At 39.1% G+C, this 15,393-nt stretch overlaps 2 protein-coding genes across 3 annotated transcripts in view; one reads left to right on the top strand and one right to left on the bottom strand.

Moving 5' to 3' along the window:
- Positions 1-12,074, bottom strand: part of LOC120486576 (cell adhesion molecule CEACAM5-like) — a 96,033-nt gene extending 83,959 nt beyond the window's left edge. The window contains exons 1-2 of the mRNA XM_089120785.1: positions 11,642-12,074; positions 10,936-11,268 (exon numbers count right to left, since the gene is read on the bottom strand). Coding sequence (XP_088976911.1) covers positions 10,936-11,268; positions 11,642-11,693 — 385 coding nt within the window. The 5' untranslated portion in view covers positions 11,694-12,074. The remainder of the gene's footprint in view (positions 1-10,935; positions 11,269-11,641) is intronic.
- LOC120486621 (SLAM family member 9-like) overlaps positions 1-15,393 on the top strand; it is a 62,354-nt gene that overhangs the window by 6,722 nt on the left and 40,239 nt on the right. The window lies entirely within an intron of this gene.

Here is a 15,393-nt window from a genome sequence, read left to right as displayed (position 1 = left end):
AACAACATGTTCCCAGGAGAATGGTCCCTCCATCTCCAGATAGTTCAAACAATCTGGAGCATCTTTGGCAAGGCAGCCAAATGCCACTCTCACTTTGCCTCCAAAGGCCGCTCTCACTGCCCAATATTCTTTATAAAGAAAGGGAAGGGAAGACCTCCTTTCCCAGGCGAACGGGACAATCTGGCATCACCGAGCCAAGATGTGGGCCCTCTGTGCATGGCCCCTCAACGGGAACTTAAACACCTCCATGCGGGAGTCCTAAATACTTCAGTTCAGTCCACGTCTCTACACTCTTAAATGGTCTGTTTTCTCTGACAGAGTTACGTGAGTAACCGAGGCGTTTCCAATGTGTGTCTCATTAACGAAAATGTGATCAAGCTTTTTCTGGTCTAGACATATCAGTTTAAGGCGAGTTAGAAACCATAGAAAAATATAACTTTATGCTGTCTGACCGAGAGCTGTCTACAGCTGAAAATAATAATGCCATGAATGGCTAAATATGATTCATCTCTATCGTCCACTCTTTTCCTCTGAATGCAATGCTAGCTGCACCAATATAACTCAACAAAAAACATCGGGGGTTTTTTCACTGGTCGATTTTGAGATTTTGGGCTTCAATAGCATGTCTTCTTTCAGACTTGTGCTGAACAAAAAGTCCAAAATACACATTAAGGTCTTTATTTTACTACACTTTGTCTGTTTGCGTCTGTAGATTTCGTCTATATTCCTCAAAATTTGGCGTTCTAAATCATCCCATTGCTCCGCAATCACTGTCTGGACTAGAGCCCTGCGCAGGACGGTTTTCTTCATCGCGCCCGCCGTATATCTGACCATTACCGCCTGCTCCTGTAACGCATGTGTAACACTCCTGCCTACTCCCGCAATATTTATGTCCACTCCCACTCGCACCCGCAAAACTCTGAGAATTTATTCCCGCACGATAAAAGAGATGCATTGATTTTGTGTCTTCTCCCGTCCCACTGGAAAAAACACGTATTTGTATTGCTATTATTAAAGAGATTCGTGGGATTGTTTGTTTCGTTTCCCTGGCCTGCATGTATTCTGACGCACTGATCAGGAAGATGAATAGTAGTCCAAATGTCAGACTTGCCTTGCTTAGGTTTTGTGCTGTAAATACCTCGTTTGAGGATCTTTTCCACATCATTTATTGACATCTCCATCATGTCGCTAGGCTACCTCCCGATCCCACAGTTTTTTAGCCGCTCATTCCTGCCCGCCACTGAGTTCAAACCTCAGGCTTTTGCTTTTGGCTTGCTTAGTCGGGGTTATTTAGTATTTAAAATGTAACAATATTATTGATCTGTGTTGTACTACTTTCATGTTATCACTGTGAAGCTGCTTTGATACAATCTGTATTGTGAAAAGCGCTATATAAATAAATGTGACTTGACTTGACTTCAAACCGCCCGCTCACGCGAGATTTGCAACCCTCCAATGCAACCCTCTAGTCTGGACCCTGTAATCACATACCTTTAGAAAGCTCTCTCTCTTCTTAGCAAAACTGTCGGATTAAAATATGGTCATTTCCTGTTTATCAGCAACCAATCATAAGAGTAAAACGGGCAATTTAACTCAATGCGCAATCTCATTGGCTAATGCCAGTTTCTGACAATGTGATTCATTCAGAATCGTCACGTGACACGCTCTGACATTATATACATATATCATATATACTGTACACACTTAAGCCCCTTTCACACAGAGATTCCAGAAAATACACGGATAATGTGACCCGGCATTTGTCCCTGGATTGTTTGATTTCGGTTCATTCGCACTGCCAGTGATTTGCCGGGATCTGTGAGTGCGTTCACACACAACCCGTAAAAATCCCGGGAAGACACATGACGTCATGATGAGACGTATAACGGACGTGTAAAACATGTACACGCTCATATCGTTCCACAAAGCTGGTGAACGATCTCAGCTTCAGCGCGGATAGTGAGGCTCATGGTCTCTGCTTCGCTCCAGTTTGCAGGTGTTTGTTCGTCCTTTCTTTGTTGATGACGAACACAAACTTTCTTCGCGCAACAGAGTCGCGCGATGGCACGAGCGTCATCACTATGACACCCTTTACGGCATTGGTCCTGGCTTTTGTTCACACAGCGCGCGTTCCAGGACTGATCCCGGCAATGTTACTAGGTCCCCAACTCGTGGTCAGTCCCGGTATCAATCCGGGGTCGTGTTTGCGTTCACACAGAAGGCGCTCTGGCAATTTCCCAGCAATTTCCCGGGATCAACGCGCTGTGTGAAAGGGGCTTATATATACAAAACAATTACACAACTCATTTCAGTTTTTCAGTATAATATAATTACTATATAATACTAAACAAATTTATAATTGTGGGATCCTAAAGTGGTTGTGAGTCCCTCAGGCAGAGACATTCACATATTGGTTTGATGGACTGTTGATTGTCTTGATGTTATGATGATCAGTGATGGGTGAAGCGATGATGAGTTTTCAATATTAAACAGTGTGATTACATGGATTTTACTTGGACCTAAAGCATATTTTGTCTGTAATTCATGGCATTCAATAGAAATTAGTGGAATTTTGCCAATGAAAATCTATTTTCAGGATTACATCAAAATCGATTTTGTTGATTTTCCACTTCTGTAGCACCTACATACACCAAACTTTACAGTCTTATACCTAACTATATTGTGAAGGTTTGTCTAGAGGGATTTGTTGATGTATCATTCTTGGCCTGATTTATATGACATTTTATGCCTTAAAATAGGGCGGAAAGCAATTTTTTAAGGCTATTGGCAGTATTTTCTGATTTACAGGGTAACAAAAGGAGATATTCATAATCCCCTCTGATAATGTTTTTTCATTGAATATATCAACAAAATGCAAAAATAATTTTGAACCTTGTTTTTTCAATGGTCCGATTCGTCACTTCAAAATATATGCAAATTAGCTCATATTTAATTAAATATAGCCTTATTAGCATATTTAAACATAAAATTACAGAAAACTTGCAATATATTTTTTCTCCCATTCATGCAAATTGGTAAAAGTGGTAAAGTTTCATGGTGATATCTGTAAGTTAAAATGTTTACCCTATTCACCTTTAGTGTCTCGCCTTAAAGATCATATTGCAGGTAAAAAAATTTATAGATAACCTTGTATGAAAATACCATATGAAAAGTTAATGCAGGATTTAAAATGTTTTAAAACAACATAAGGGCACTAATTTAGAAGATAAGGTGAGCGTTTCTTGGACTGCTAGTAAAAACGGCTTTTTTTTCAACATCGCGTCATTTGACGTCATATCAGGGAGCCGCAGCCTCGGCTCAGAGGAGAGCAGGCTGGTGTTCAGTGAGAGCGCTCGTCAGTCGGTGTGCTTTCGTTAGTTTTTGAATTTTAATTATCATCGTCATGGTAAATTATTGTGTTTGTGGAGATTGCAAAAACTCCAGCCTGTCAGGACTTCAAGATCGAGTCCACAAGTTTCCATTACAATAAAAGTGACGGTGCTATATAGCCTATCTTTCGTTCCTGGTGCGGGTTGAGCAGGTGAAGAGACGGGATTTCTCTTCTGCATCGGCTCGGAAAACGCGGTCGTGTGTAGCGTTCACTTCAGATCAAATGATTAGCATCCCGGCAATATGATGGAGTTCAACATGGTATGCCGAAGCAAGAATATTGATCGGCGTATACTACCAATATGGCACCAAATAGTGGTATATAGGTAACTTAGTCATGTCATGCCCTAAATAGAACTTGCAATTGAAAAACAAAATTGGTTGTTTAAATACTCAAATCTTTAATGTTCTGTTTATGTTATAACCTAGGTGAAAAATATGTATTAAAAATTTACCTGAGTAGCCTATGCTTTTAGTATAGAAATATACTCAAGTAAAGTTTTTATACATTTAATAGTATATAAATCTACCCTAAACATACTAATGTCTGCTGGCCTGTTATAGGATCATAATAATCTGTACAGTATTGTGAGCACAGTGTATATCGTTAGCGAACGTGTATAGCCTACTATAAGCACGTCTCTCACCTAAAGGCACCTGTCCTGTTCTCCACTGGTTCTCCTCACATCACAGCTCAATTTTTCTCTGACCATTCTGTCTGACATTATCCTGGCCTGTCCCTGATCTCTTTAGCATAGCAGGCTCATAACTTTATGGCTTGATCCGTCATACGAGTATTTCCTCAGCGTCCGAAATGTCATGCGATCCATTGTTTTCCTGTTGTGAATCGACGGCTCTCCCGCTCATTGCGTCACGCCCGCCACGCCCATTTTCAGACGCGGAAGTAAAATTTTCTCACAAAAACGACTGCAGAAGCTTCTGTAGCGTGTTTATACATATATTTTAAAGAAAATCTAGTTCCTACATTGTTTTTATAAGCATTGACTCGTTGGGTCCTCTAACCTGCAATATGCCCTTTAACTCTAGGTATATACTAAATATTTTCGGCAGACTCCGATCGGGAGCAACGGTTGGACTAAAATAGCAGGCAGACTGAACTGCATCAATAAGCTCTTCTTTTACCTGACAGACTCCAATTCCTTAGACATAATGATAATGCTGATATTTATACTGACTTACATTTTAAAAGAGAGAACAATAGGGGTTATGCAGAGCGCCCAGCGTTCGAACCGTAAAACGGGTCTAAGCATTTCCGGTTTTACACTTCCATACACATCTGTGACTATCATGTATCGATGATAGTCAGAGATATCGCTGATGGCAGATGCCTTTAACGATATCTATACGATAATTCGCAAAACGATAATTGGCGATAACAAGAGTGCTGTTTTAACAGACGCATCATTCTTATACAGATCCAAGATGAAAACGGCATTGTTGCGCATAGCACAATAACAAAACGTTTAATAACACTAACAACACCTAAAACAAAACAATTACTAAATACTAAAGGCCAATTTATACTTCTGCGTAGGGTGCGCGCAGTAGGTACGGCGTAGCATACGCACAGACGCGTCCCATACCGCGTACCCTTCCGCGTTGCCTGACGCGCACCTCTTCAAAAATGTAACTACACGTCGCGACGACGCGGACCGCAAGATCGGTGATTGGTCGGCTTGGTAGCATCGCATTTCCGCACGTACCTTCTCACGCATTTCCACATGTACCATCACCTCCGACGTCTTCTATCATTTCTGCCTTTCAGTTTTAGTAATTTCACTAAAATGAACTGTTTTTCCACCCCAATAAGCTCCAACTCCAACATGATCAGCTCTCTTTCAGTCGCAATTGCTTGTAGTAACCTAGCCGTGAGGAATCTAAACACAGTGGAACATTAAAACCCTCCGCCGCCAACTAGCGTTTCGGAGCAGTACTGCAGAGCAACCAAGACCTGAACGCAGAAGTATAAATGCTCACGACGGCGTCGTCTACGTGCGAAGCCAACGCCGTACACTACGGCGTACCCTCGACGCAGAAGTATAAATTGGCCTTAATAATATCACTAAAATGATATAGGCCTAATAACAGTCTTTAGTTCACGAACACAACACAACTCTGCTATCTGTGAAGGATGTGGTCATGTAAACGTATTAACCCGTTTTCCTTTATCAGAGTCAAGTCATAAGTTTAAACACTCCACCTTTGCTAGCAAAATAGAAAAAGAATATCATATATAAAACGAAGAAATAAAAAAAGAGAATTAACGAGTAAATAAGTAAGCCCCACCCCCTCACGATAATACCGTGTATCACCAATCGCACAGGCTGACGATATGAAAATGGAGCATATCGCCCAATACTACTACTACACTGTTTACCTCCATGGTTTACCTCAGCAGCTGATGGACGAAAGTAGTTATACCCGTTTTGTAGAACCCGGTAGAATGCTGCTCATAACCCCTATATGTGAATAGATTATTTTGTTCATCAAAGTAAAAACGCGGCTCATCAACACGAACCCGTCCTACAGTGCGCCGCTGTGTGCATCGATCCATCGGTCCGTGTTGTGCATGTCACATAAAATCAGTCATAATCAATAAATGTTATTTCTAAGTTGCATATAAAATAATTCATTTTTCATTAAATACGACACTTAATCATGAATAATTTTTTTTACTATTATTAAGTGAGGCAAAATAAGTTACAATGCAGGATAAACTGAAATTCATAGCATTAAACAACTATTGGATCATCGAGGCTAAACGTCATATTATGCGACTACGCAAACGGAGAGCTTACGACCTACTAGCTACGTTCTGCCTTACGAACAAATGGTGCAACGAAATATAGTCAGAGAATGTCTAATAGAAGAGAATTGGCACTGGCTGGTTACTTCCGGTTTCTGGACTGGCTGCAGTAACGCGTCTCTGTCCATGCGGGGGCGCTCACGGTCGAGTGCAGAATGAATGGGAGTCAATGGGGTTTCACCCCCAGAAATCCACTTTTCTCAGGATGTAATTTTTTTGGTCTAGTAATTTGAAAGTTGCATTCAAAAGGGAGGGCTAAGATAATACACTCAGCTGAAAATTAGATTTTTAAGTTCACTTATCTGTTCTAAAAATCATTGAAAAAATCTGATGATGTCACATAATAGCAGAATGCTATTGTATAAGTACTCGTTCATTCGACTTTTGGCCTATAATCTATATTGAACTTGCGGAATAAACAAAAAAATCTATGTTGATTCAAAGAAAAGCAGGAGAAAGAGATACATTTAGCCAGAGATGTATAGTAACGAAGTAGAACTACTTCCCTATTGTACTTAAGTACTAAAATGCTCTATCTGTACTCTACTAGAGTATTGTTTTTTTCCTCATACTTCCACTTTTACTTCAGTACATATTTTCGGTGAGTTTAATACTTTTACTTCCATAATTTTTTAATGTTCTGCTAGTTACTCGTTACAATTATAAAAATGTTACGGTAACACTTTACAATAAGGTTCATTAGTTAACATTAGTAAATGCATTAACTAACATGAACTAACGATGAGCAATGCATTAGTTAGAGTGTTTATTAATCTTTGTTAATGTTAGTTAATAATAATCCAGCTGTTCATTGTGTGTTCATGTTAGTTCACAGTCCATTAACTAATGTTAACTAATACAACCTTTGATTTTAATAACGTATTAGTAAATGTTGGAATTGATATTAACTAAGATTAATTAATGCTGAAGAAGTATTGTTCACAGAATTACTTCCCTTCTCGCAGAATTCCTACACTGGTTCTTATATACTAATATATGGTACTGATATGGGGTATGATTGTGTTCCCCTCCATCAGGTACACTTGAAGTCAGACCTTGTGACTGGAAAAGTTAACCTTGCGGTGTGTTCCCAATTACCATTTGGATGAGCAGGTCTCATACTGGGGAATGATCTAGTAGCGGGTAACCATGTTTCCCCAGACTTGTGGTGAAGGACGGAAATTTTGCTCATCACTGCTCATCACCATTGTTGAAGTGTGCAGTAGCGCAACTGCCAGTGACAGTCAGAAACGTTGACCTTCTTGACTCAATGTGGCAAGCCCCCTCTGAACCTCCTAGAGGTCAGCAGAGGATTAAAGGGTTAGTTCACCCAAAAATGAAAATTAAGTCATTAATTACTCACCCCCATGCTGTACCAACCCCGTAAGACCTTCATTCATCTTCGGAACACAAATAAAGATATTTTTGATTGAATCTGAGAGCTGTATCACTCTTCCATTGGCTTCCTAAGGGACTGGCTCTTGACGGCCCATAAAGTCATTAAAGAAAATGTTTAAATATTCCATGTGCCTACAGCGGCTCAATTATAAGTTTATCAAGCGACGAGACTACTTTTTGTGCGAGAAAAACATAAATAACGGCTTTATTCCACTATTCCATTACTTCCTTATTGGCGCATGTGCGAGAACTGAGACGAGGACGATCTCATTCGACTACTTCTTGTTACCGGCTGCTCACCGCTTAGGAGTTTTACCGCCCCCTACCGTATAAGATGATAATAAGGCACACTGTCGTTTTTTGAGAAGATTAAAGGCTTTTAAGTGCACCTTGTAGTGCGGAAAATACGCTAATTGAAAAGCGTATGTACAGCGCGCATCTTCCTCTGCTTGTAAACAGAAAGTTTTGCGCTTCCAGCTATATCAGCACATCATCTTATACGGTAGGGGGCGGTAAAACTCCTAAGCGGTGAGCAGCCGGTAACAAGTCGAAGGAGAACGTCCTCGTCTCAGTTCTCGCGCATGCGCCCATAAGGAAGTAATGGAATAGTCAAATAAAGCCGTTATTTATGTTTTTTTTTCGCACAAAAAGTAGTCTCGTCGCTTGATAAACTTATAATTGAGCCGCTGTAGGCACATGGAACATTTAAACATTTTCTTTAATGACTTTATGGGCCGTCAAGAGCCAGTCCCTTAGGAAGCCAATGGAAGAGTGATACAGCTCTCAGATTCAATCAAAAATATCTTTATTTGTGTTCTGAAGATGAACGAAGGTCTTACGGGGTTGGTACAGCATGGGGGTGAGTAATTAAGTCAAGTCACATTTATTTATATAGCGCTTTTCACAATACAGATTGTATCAAAGCAGCTTCACAGTGATAACATGTAAGTAGCACAACACAGATCAACAACATTGCTAAACACTAAATAAATAACCCCAACTGAGCAAGCTCAAAGCAAGCCAAAAGCAAGGCGACAGTGGCAAGGAACCAAACTCCATCAGATTCCAGTTAATGACTTAATTTTCATTTTTGGGTGAACTAACCCTTTAAGGATCTTTATGTGAATAAGACTATACTGTACATTGGTAAAGATGTTACGTGGGGTGTAGAGAACAGACCATTCCCTTGCACTGTGTTCTGATGTGGTGTTAAATTGATCTGATGGCGGAACTACTTGTTTCTGTGAGAAGTCGTCCAATTTGAAAGTGTAAACCCATTTTGATTTGTCAAATTGTTGTGACATCTATAAGTTGTCCTACCTCTACTGTGCACTGTTCTCCAATGAAGGGAACTTGTTTTGTTTTTCCTTTAATTTTTGTGAAATGCCAAGGAAAAAAAAACACCTGGAGCCACAAACGTTCACTTCACTGAGGCTGGGTGCTAACATTAAAACACAGAGCAAAGAACTTAGAAAAACTAAGGGTTTAAGTACAAGGGAAACGAGGCACAGGTCCAAATTATAACTGGATCAGACAAAAGTCATCATGGGGGCCTCTAGTGGCCAACACCGGAAAAAATCCCAGCCTAATGCTGATAGAACCATGAAATAATGTTAATTTGAATTTATTACTATTTGTCCTCTTAAAGGAGTAGTTCACTTTAAAAAAAAATGCTGATAATTTACTCTCCCCCATGTCATCCATAATGTCCATGTCTTTCTTTCTTCAGTCGAAAAGAAATTAAGGTTTTTGATGAAAACATTCCAGGATTTTTCTCCATATAATGGACTTAAATGGGAACCAAACGGTTCAAGGTCCAAAAGACAGTTTCAGTGCAAACTGTTGAAAGGGCTTTAAACGATTCCAGACGATGAATAAGGGTCGTATCTAGTGAAACAATTGTTCATTTAATAAATAAATTGAAAAGTTTACGTTTCATAAGCTCAAATGCTCGCCTTGCTCTGTTGTGATGCAGTTTCGTGACTCTCCTGTTCAATCTCGTTCATCAAAATGAACAAATATTTTTTCGAGTTATTTCATTCGTTGAATGAACAAAATGACTCGAAAAAAGCAAGGCGAGCATTTGAGCTTATAAAATTTAAAGTTTTTCTATTTATTTCTTAAATGAGCAATCATTTCGCTTGATAAGACCCTTATTCATCGTCTGGAATCGTTTAAAGCCCTTTGATCAGTTTGCACTGAAACTGTCTTTTGGACCTTGAACCGTCTGGTTCCCATTGAAGTCCATTATACGGAGAAAATCCTGGAATGTTTTCATCAAAAACCTTAATTTCTTTTCGACTGAAGAAAGAAAGACATGGACATCTTGGATGACATGTGGGTGAGTAAATTATCAGCAAAAGTTATTTTAAAGTGAACTACTCCTTTAACAGTTTCACAAGAATATATTTAGATCAGGCTTACCACTGGCATACTAATAGGGTCCTAAGCTGGGACCCATCTCTTCAGTGGGACTCATCTCTTCACCACACCTGTTCAAGTCGAACAAGCCTAAAGAGTAGCCTACTTGACGCATGAAATAACCGAACCAATGAAAACAAGGCACATGAACAGGGCAAGCACATGACAGGATTACATCAAGGGAACAGGAAATCGCATGACACGACTAAATTTCAAATAAAAATATCATGAACAAAACTTAAAACAGACATGACAATCAAAAGTCAAAGTCTGTGTTGGCATAGAGCAACAATTATATTGATAGAAAACCGAGCAAGCATGTGTCTTGTTTAAACAACTACTAAAAACACTATTTGGCCTGTAGGGAAAGTGTCTGTCCTGTTCTCATCACTTCACCTACTGGGCATCAATCAGTGGATCTTGGAAACGGTAATTAGTTACTGTCGAGATGTGTGTTGTTGCTTGGTTTTAAAAAAAATTCAAGTCAGGTTTTGATGTCTGAAATGTAAAGTATGTTTTTTATAATGCAATGACCTCTATGTCAAACGGTCAAAAATAATGTTGAGTAAACGTTCAGGTCCTAGCTGAAATGGTCACGGTTACAAAAGGATAAAACAGGATTCTAAAGTTATAATCTTTCTGTAATCAAGTATATGGCTAAGTTTGCATTAAATATATTATTATATATAATATTGTACTGAGCTATGTGTTTTATATTCTGTTTTTAGAAGTCTGTATGGATTAATATTTAAAATGGAATTACAGTGTCGTAGAGAAATGAATATTGTATATGAATACACAAATGAATATTTTTATATTCTATAGTGTTCAGAAGAATTATACCAATAAAATGCCACTTCTGTAATATACAATAGAGAGAGCTGTGTTTCTCTACTCACCATAGACAGTAACAGTGAATCTGTGTGTAGACGATGAGCTGATGCGGCTGATCTTAACTTCATAAACTCCAGTATGATTATTTGTGATGTTCATGATGGTCAGAGATCCAGTCTTATTGTCCAGCTTCAGTCTGCCTCTGAATCTCCCATCAGGACCATCACGGATCGTATTTTTCACATTTCCATCAGTTTTAGCTATAAGACTCCTGTTAGGTCCAAATGTCCACGTTATATCTTCACCTTCCTGTATTTCAGTGAGACCAGAGTTTAGAGAGACTGAATCTCCCTCCATCACTGACACTGACTTCAGTTCATCTGTACCAGCAAACACTCCTGAAGAACACACAGACACAGTCTCTCAGACACACATTAAACATTACATTGTTTTAATGAAGCTTTAACTGTTAGTTTTGAAATGATTGCAAAGTTTGAGAAAGTAGAAAGATAAAAACAGCATCATGGGAAATAAATGGCAGGGTGGAAAACAGATATCTGCATTTACACACCTTCACATAGTTTACATTTTACATTTTGGTTTAGTGTTATAAGTTTCACTAGTAAATAATACAGTAGGAAACTTCTCATAGTCACATCTACTGTATATCTCCGTAATATCTGGGAATATACACTACAAGAGCTTGTTAAATGGTTTACTGTTGATCTGAAGTAACTTCCACCAGAACACCAAAAAAAGTTTGTAACTTACCATACAGACGGCAAAAGCACAGCCAGAAAAAAACTTTTTTTCCTTGAAACATTTTCTTCCAACAGCTCTGATGTATGAATAGGGGTTTAGAAAGATTATCTGAGAGCGACGTAGACTCCACAAGTCGTGTAGGAAAACCTTACTTCTACTTCTGTCTCTGTGCCTCAGCTGAGTGAGCATGCGTCTAGCGCAACACTGATGGGTTTTTTTTTGTTTTTGTTTTTTTTCACATTTTCATTGGGCTGTGTGTCATACTAATGATGATACTGTGTTGATTCAGACCAAGAAAATCGGACTTGGAAAAATAACTGGATGGTATATGTCTTCAAGAGATCATGATTATTGAGTGTTTACATTTCTCCCCAAATGTAAAATTAATATGTTGCTCTTCTAAACGTGTGGGTGAAACTGGAAGCTTTGATTTTTGTTTTCAAGAGTTTCAAAATTAGACATGGCAAAACTAGCGATGTGGTGTGGCAAGAGACTGGTGATCTCTTAGCCTTCATTCACGCATGTTGAAGAAGTCCACTTGATTTCAGGGTGTTTCATTTGTCTTATGATCCTTTGACTGTGTACCTTTTCTGCCAAAAAGGCAGAATGTTTACTTCTCACGGTTGTTGGTTTTCACCCTGCCTGTTTTAGTTGTTTGCTCCTGTGACATTACTATATTGAGACTGAACTGTTTTCAGGATTCAGATTTTTGACAAAAGTTTTTAATGGAGTGTTTTTATGTAATTAACTTTAAAGGGTTAGTTCACCCAAAAATGAAAATGAAGTCATTAATTACTCACCCCCATGCTGTACCAACCCCGTAAGACCTTCGTTCGTCTTCGGAACACAAATAAAGATATTTTTGATTAAATTTGAGAGCTGTATAACTACCACATTGGCTCCTAAAGGACTGCCTCTTGACGGCCCAGAAAGTCATTAAAGAAAAGGTTTAAATATTCCATGTGCCTACAGCGGCTCAATTATAAGTTTATCAAACGACGAGACTACTTTTTGTGCGAAAAAAAACATGAATAACGACTTATTTCGACTATTCCATTACTTCCTTATGGGCGCATGCGCGAGAACTGAGAAGAGGACGTTCTTCTCCTTCGACTACTTCTTGTTACCGGCTGCTCACCGCTTAGGAGTTTTACCGCCACCTACCGTATAAGATGATGTGCTGATATAGCTGGAAGTGCAAAACTTTCTGTTTATAAGCAGAGGAAGATGCGCGCTGTACATACGCTTTTCAATTAGCGTATTTTCCGCACTATAAGGTGCACTTAAAAGCCTTTAATCTTCTCAAAAAACGACAGTGTTCCTTATAATCCGGAGCGCCTTATATATGGATCATCATTTTATACGGTAGGTGGCGGTAAAACTCCTAAGCGGTGAGCAGCCGGTAACAAGAAGTAGTCGAAGGAGAACGTCCTCGTCTCAGTTCTCGCGCATGCGCCCATAAGGAAGTAATGGAATAGTCGAATAAAGTCGTTATTTATGTTTTTTTCGCACAAAAAGTATTCGCGTCGCTTGATAAACTTATAATTGAGCCGCTGTAGGCACATGGAATATTTAAACCTTTTCTTTAATGACTTTATGGACCGTCAAGAGCCAGTCCCTTAGGCAGTCTATCTAGGACTGATCCAGCTCTCAGATTCAATCAAAAATATCTTCATTTGTGTTCCGAAGACGAACGAAGGTCTTACGGGGTTGGTACAGCATGGGGGTGAGTAATTAATGACTTAATTTTCATTTTTGGGTGAACTAACCCTTTAATATATTCTTTGTCAGTTCGAGTCCATACTTACACAAGTCTTACACAATCTTACACAAAACACTGATGTGATCCCACTGACATTCAGTGTCATTTATTACTCATTCAAATGACAAATAGGCCTATGTGTAACAGAGTGTAAATGATCCATCCATAATCTGGGTTGGGATTTCAGCATAATACTTGGTACACATTAAATTACATATTCCACATAGTTGCTTAATTATGTCACTAAAATTGTATTTTATTCACTTAGTTCAGCACTCGGCAATCAACGAAGAGAGATATATATATACATACCCAGTAGTCTCACCTCGTTGCATTGGCAGTTTTGCAGCATCCCTCCACCACCCCCTTCTTTCTTGTCATAAGCACTTACATACCGGGGGGCGTACTACAGGTTTGGGCCGAATTCCGAGCTTGAAGCCTTTTCCCCGAACAGCACACCAAATACACATTAAAATTTCTCCCTCTAATTTTATGTAAGTGTGAACTGAAATGATATGGGGATTTTGTTGTTATGTTTGAAGGGGGTGGATTGGAATCCACTGCTGCTTTAATGTATGAGTGATTATAATCAAGGCAATAATAAATATTTTTCCTTCTAAATATCAAATGAGTTGAATGACTTCTCTAGGCTTGTGAGATTTTACTTTGTTATAGAAGTTAGCAGTGTGATTACTGACTGAAATGTTCTTTTTATGTATTCTCTAATGTCTGTATTTGTATTTAGCCCGGCTTTCAGAGATAGGGAATTGTTTTGTGTTTGAGAAAGGTCTTCAATCTGTTAAAACATATAGGGGTCAATGAAGCCAATAGTTTAAGGGACCATCTCTTTGTTAAAGCCTTACTTTCCAGTTAGACTAAAGTTTAGCTGTCATTGAGAGAACGAAGGCATTATCTTGATGTTTTGAGAGGACTCTCCTGTTTATAGTTAAAGCCTGGCCAAATCCAACCTTGGAAAAGCAGTGTGTCGGTGTGTGTGTGTTAGTCTTCTTGGTTACAGGTTAAGGGATCACTGGCATTATTGGAGTTGTTTTTCTGGACAGGCCCAGCAACCCAAATCTGTGACCTGTAATGTGTCTAAACAAACCTGGAAGGTAATGAGGTACCAAACTTCAGGGTCCAAGTGTCAGCTGCATAATCGATGGAGATATGCTTCAGTCTGTCTGTATTCTTAGCCAATCTATTATTTATCTATTTCTTAGCCAATCAGAATCATTCAACCTGTAAGCAATGACATAGCTTAGACCCTGGTGTGGTATAACTGCTGTGATTGTTGTAACTGTGAGCAGGACTGTCACAATACACACACAGGAAACGATAGATCCAAGAGCAGTATTTAATTGGGGCAATCCAAAAACGTAGTCAGGCAAAGGGACAAAAATCCAGAAAGGCAGTCCAAAACATGAAACTAAACAAGAAGCAGACAAGCGAAGTGTGGTGACAATAAACAAGGAATCCACAATGAACAAAGAAACAGACAGGGTATAAATAGCCAGGTGCAAATGATGTGAGTGGGGGGGGACAGCTGTGAGCAATGATCAGTAAGTGACAGAACAGGATGATGGGAAATGCAGTTCCAGATAAGGTGGTGACGGTAAGGGGAAGAGACCTCTAGTGGTGACCCAGGGAAACACAACCTAGACATTGTGACGGGCAACCTACGAACTCCTATAAGGCCTGCTAACTCAATCCAGTGGTGGTACTCTATAAGAAGTGAAGGTCTCACGCGTGTTCCGTCTCTTCCCATGGCAAAGGGATTTTTAATTAAATTCAATACATTTTATCTTATGTATTAACTCGTTTCATCTGACTCCATAAATGAAAAGGTTTTTCAATGATATCTATGCATCATTTAAAACACATTAATGTTTGACTATTCCTTTTAACTCTAATGAAAATAAAGTCATTTTATATATATTTTAAACATTTTATAGTGGAAATGTACTATGTTAACCTCCCCAGACTTACTGAGGGCAGAAGT

This window comes from Pimephales promelas, chromosome 2 (assembly GCF_988280905.1).
Source record: "Pimephales promelas chromosome 2, fPimPro1.hap1.1, whole genome shotgun sequence".
Classification (NCBI taxonomy): Eukaryota; Metazoa; Chordata; class Actinopteri; order Cypriniformes; family Leuciscidae; genus Pimephales; species Pimephales promelas.
This window is presented reverse-complemented; position numbering and strand designations above follow the sequence as displayed.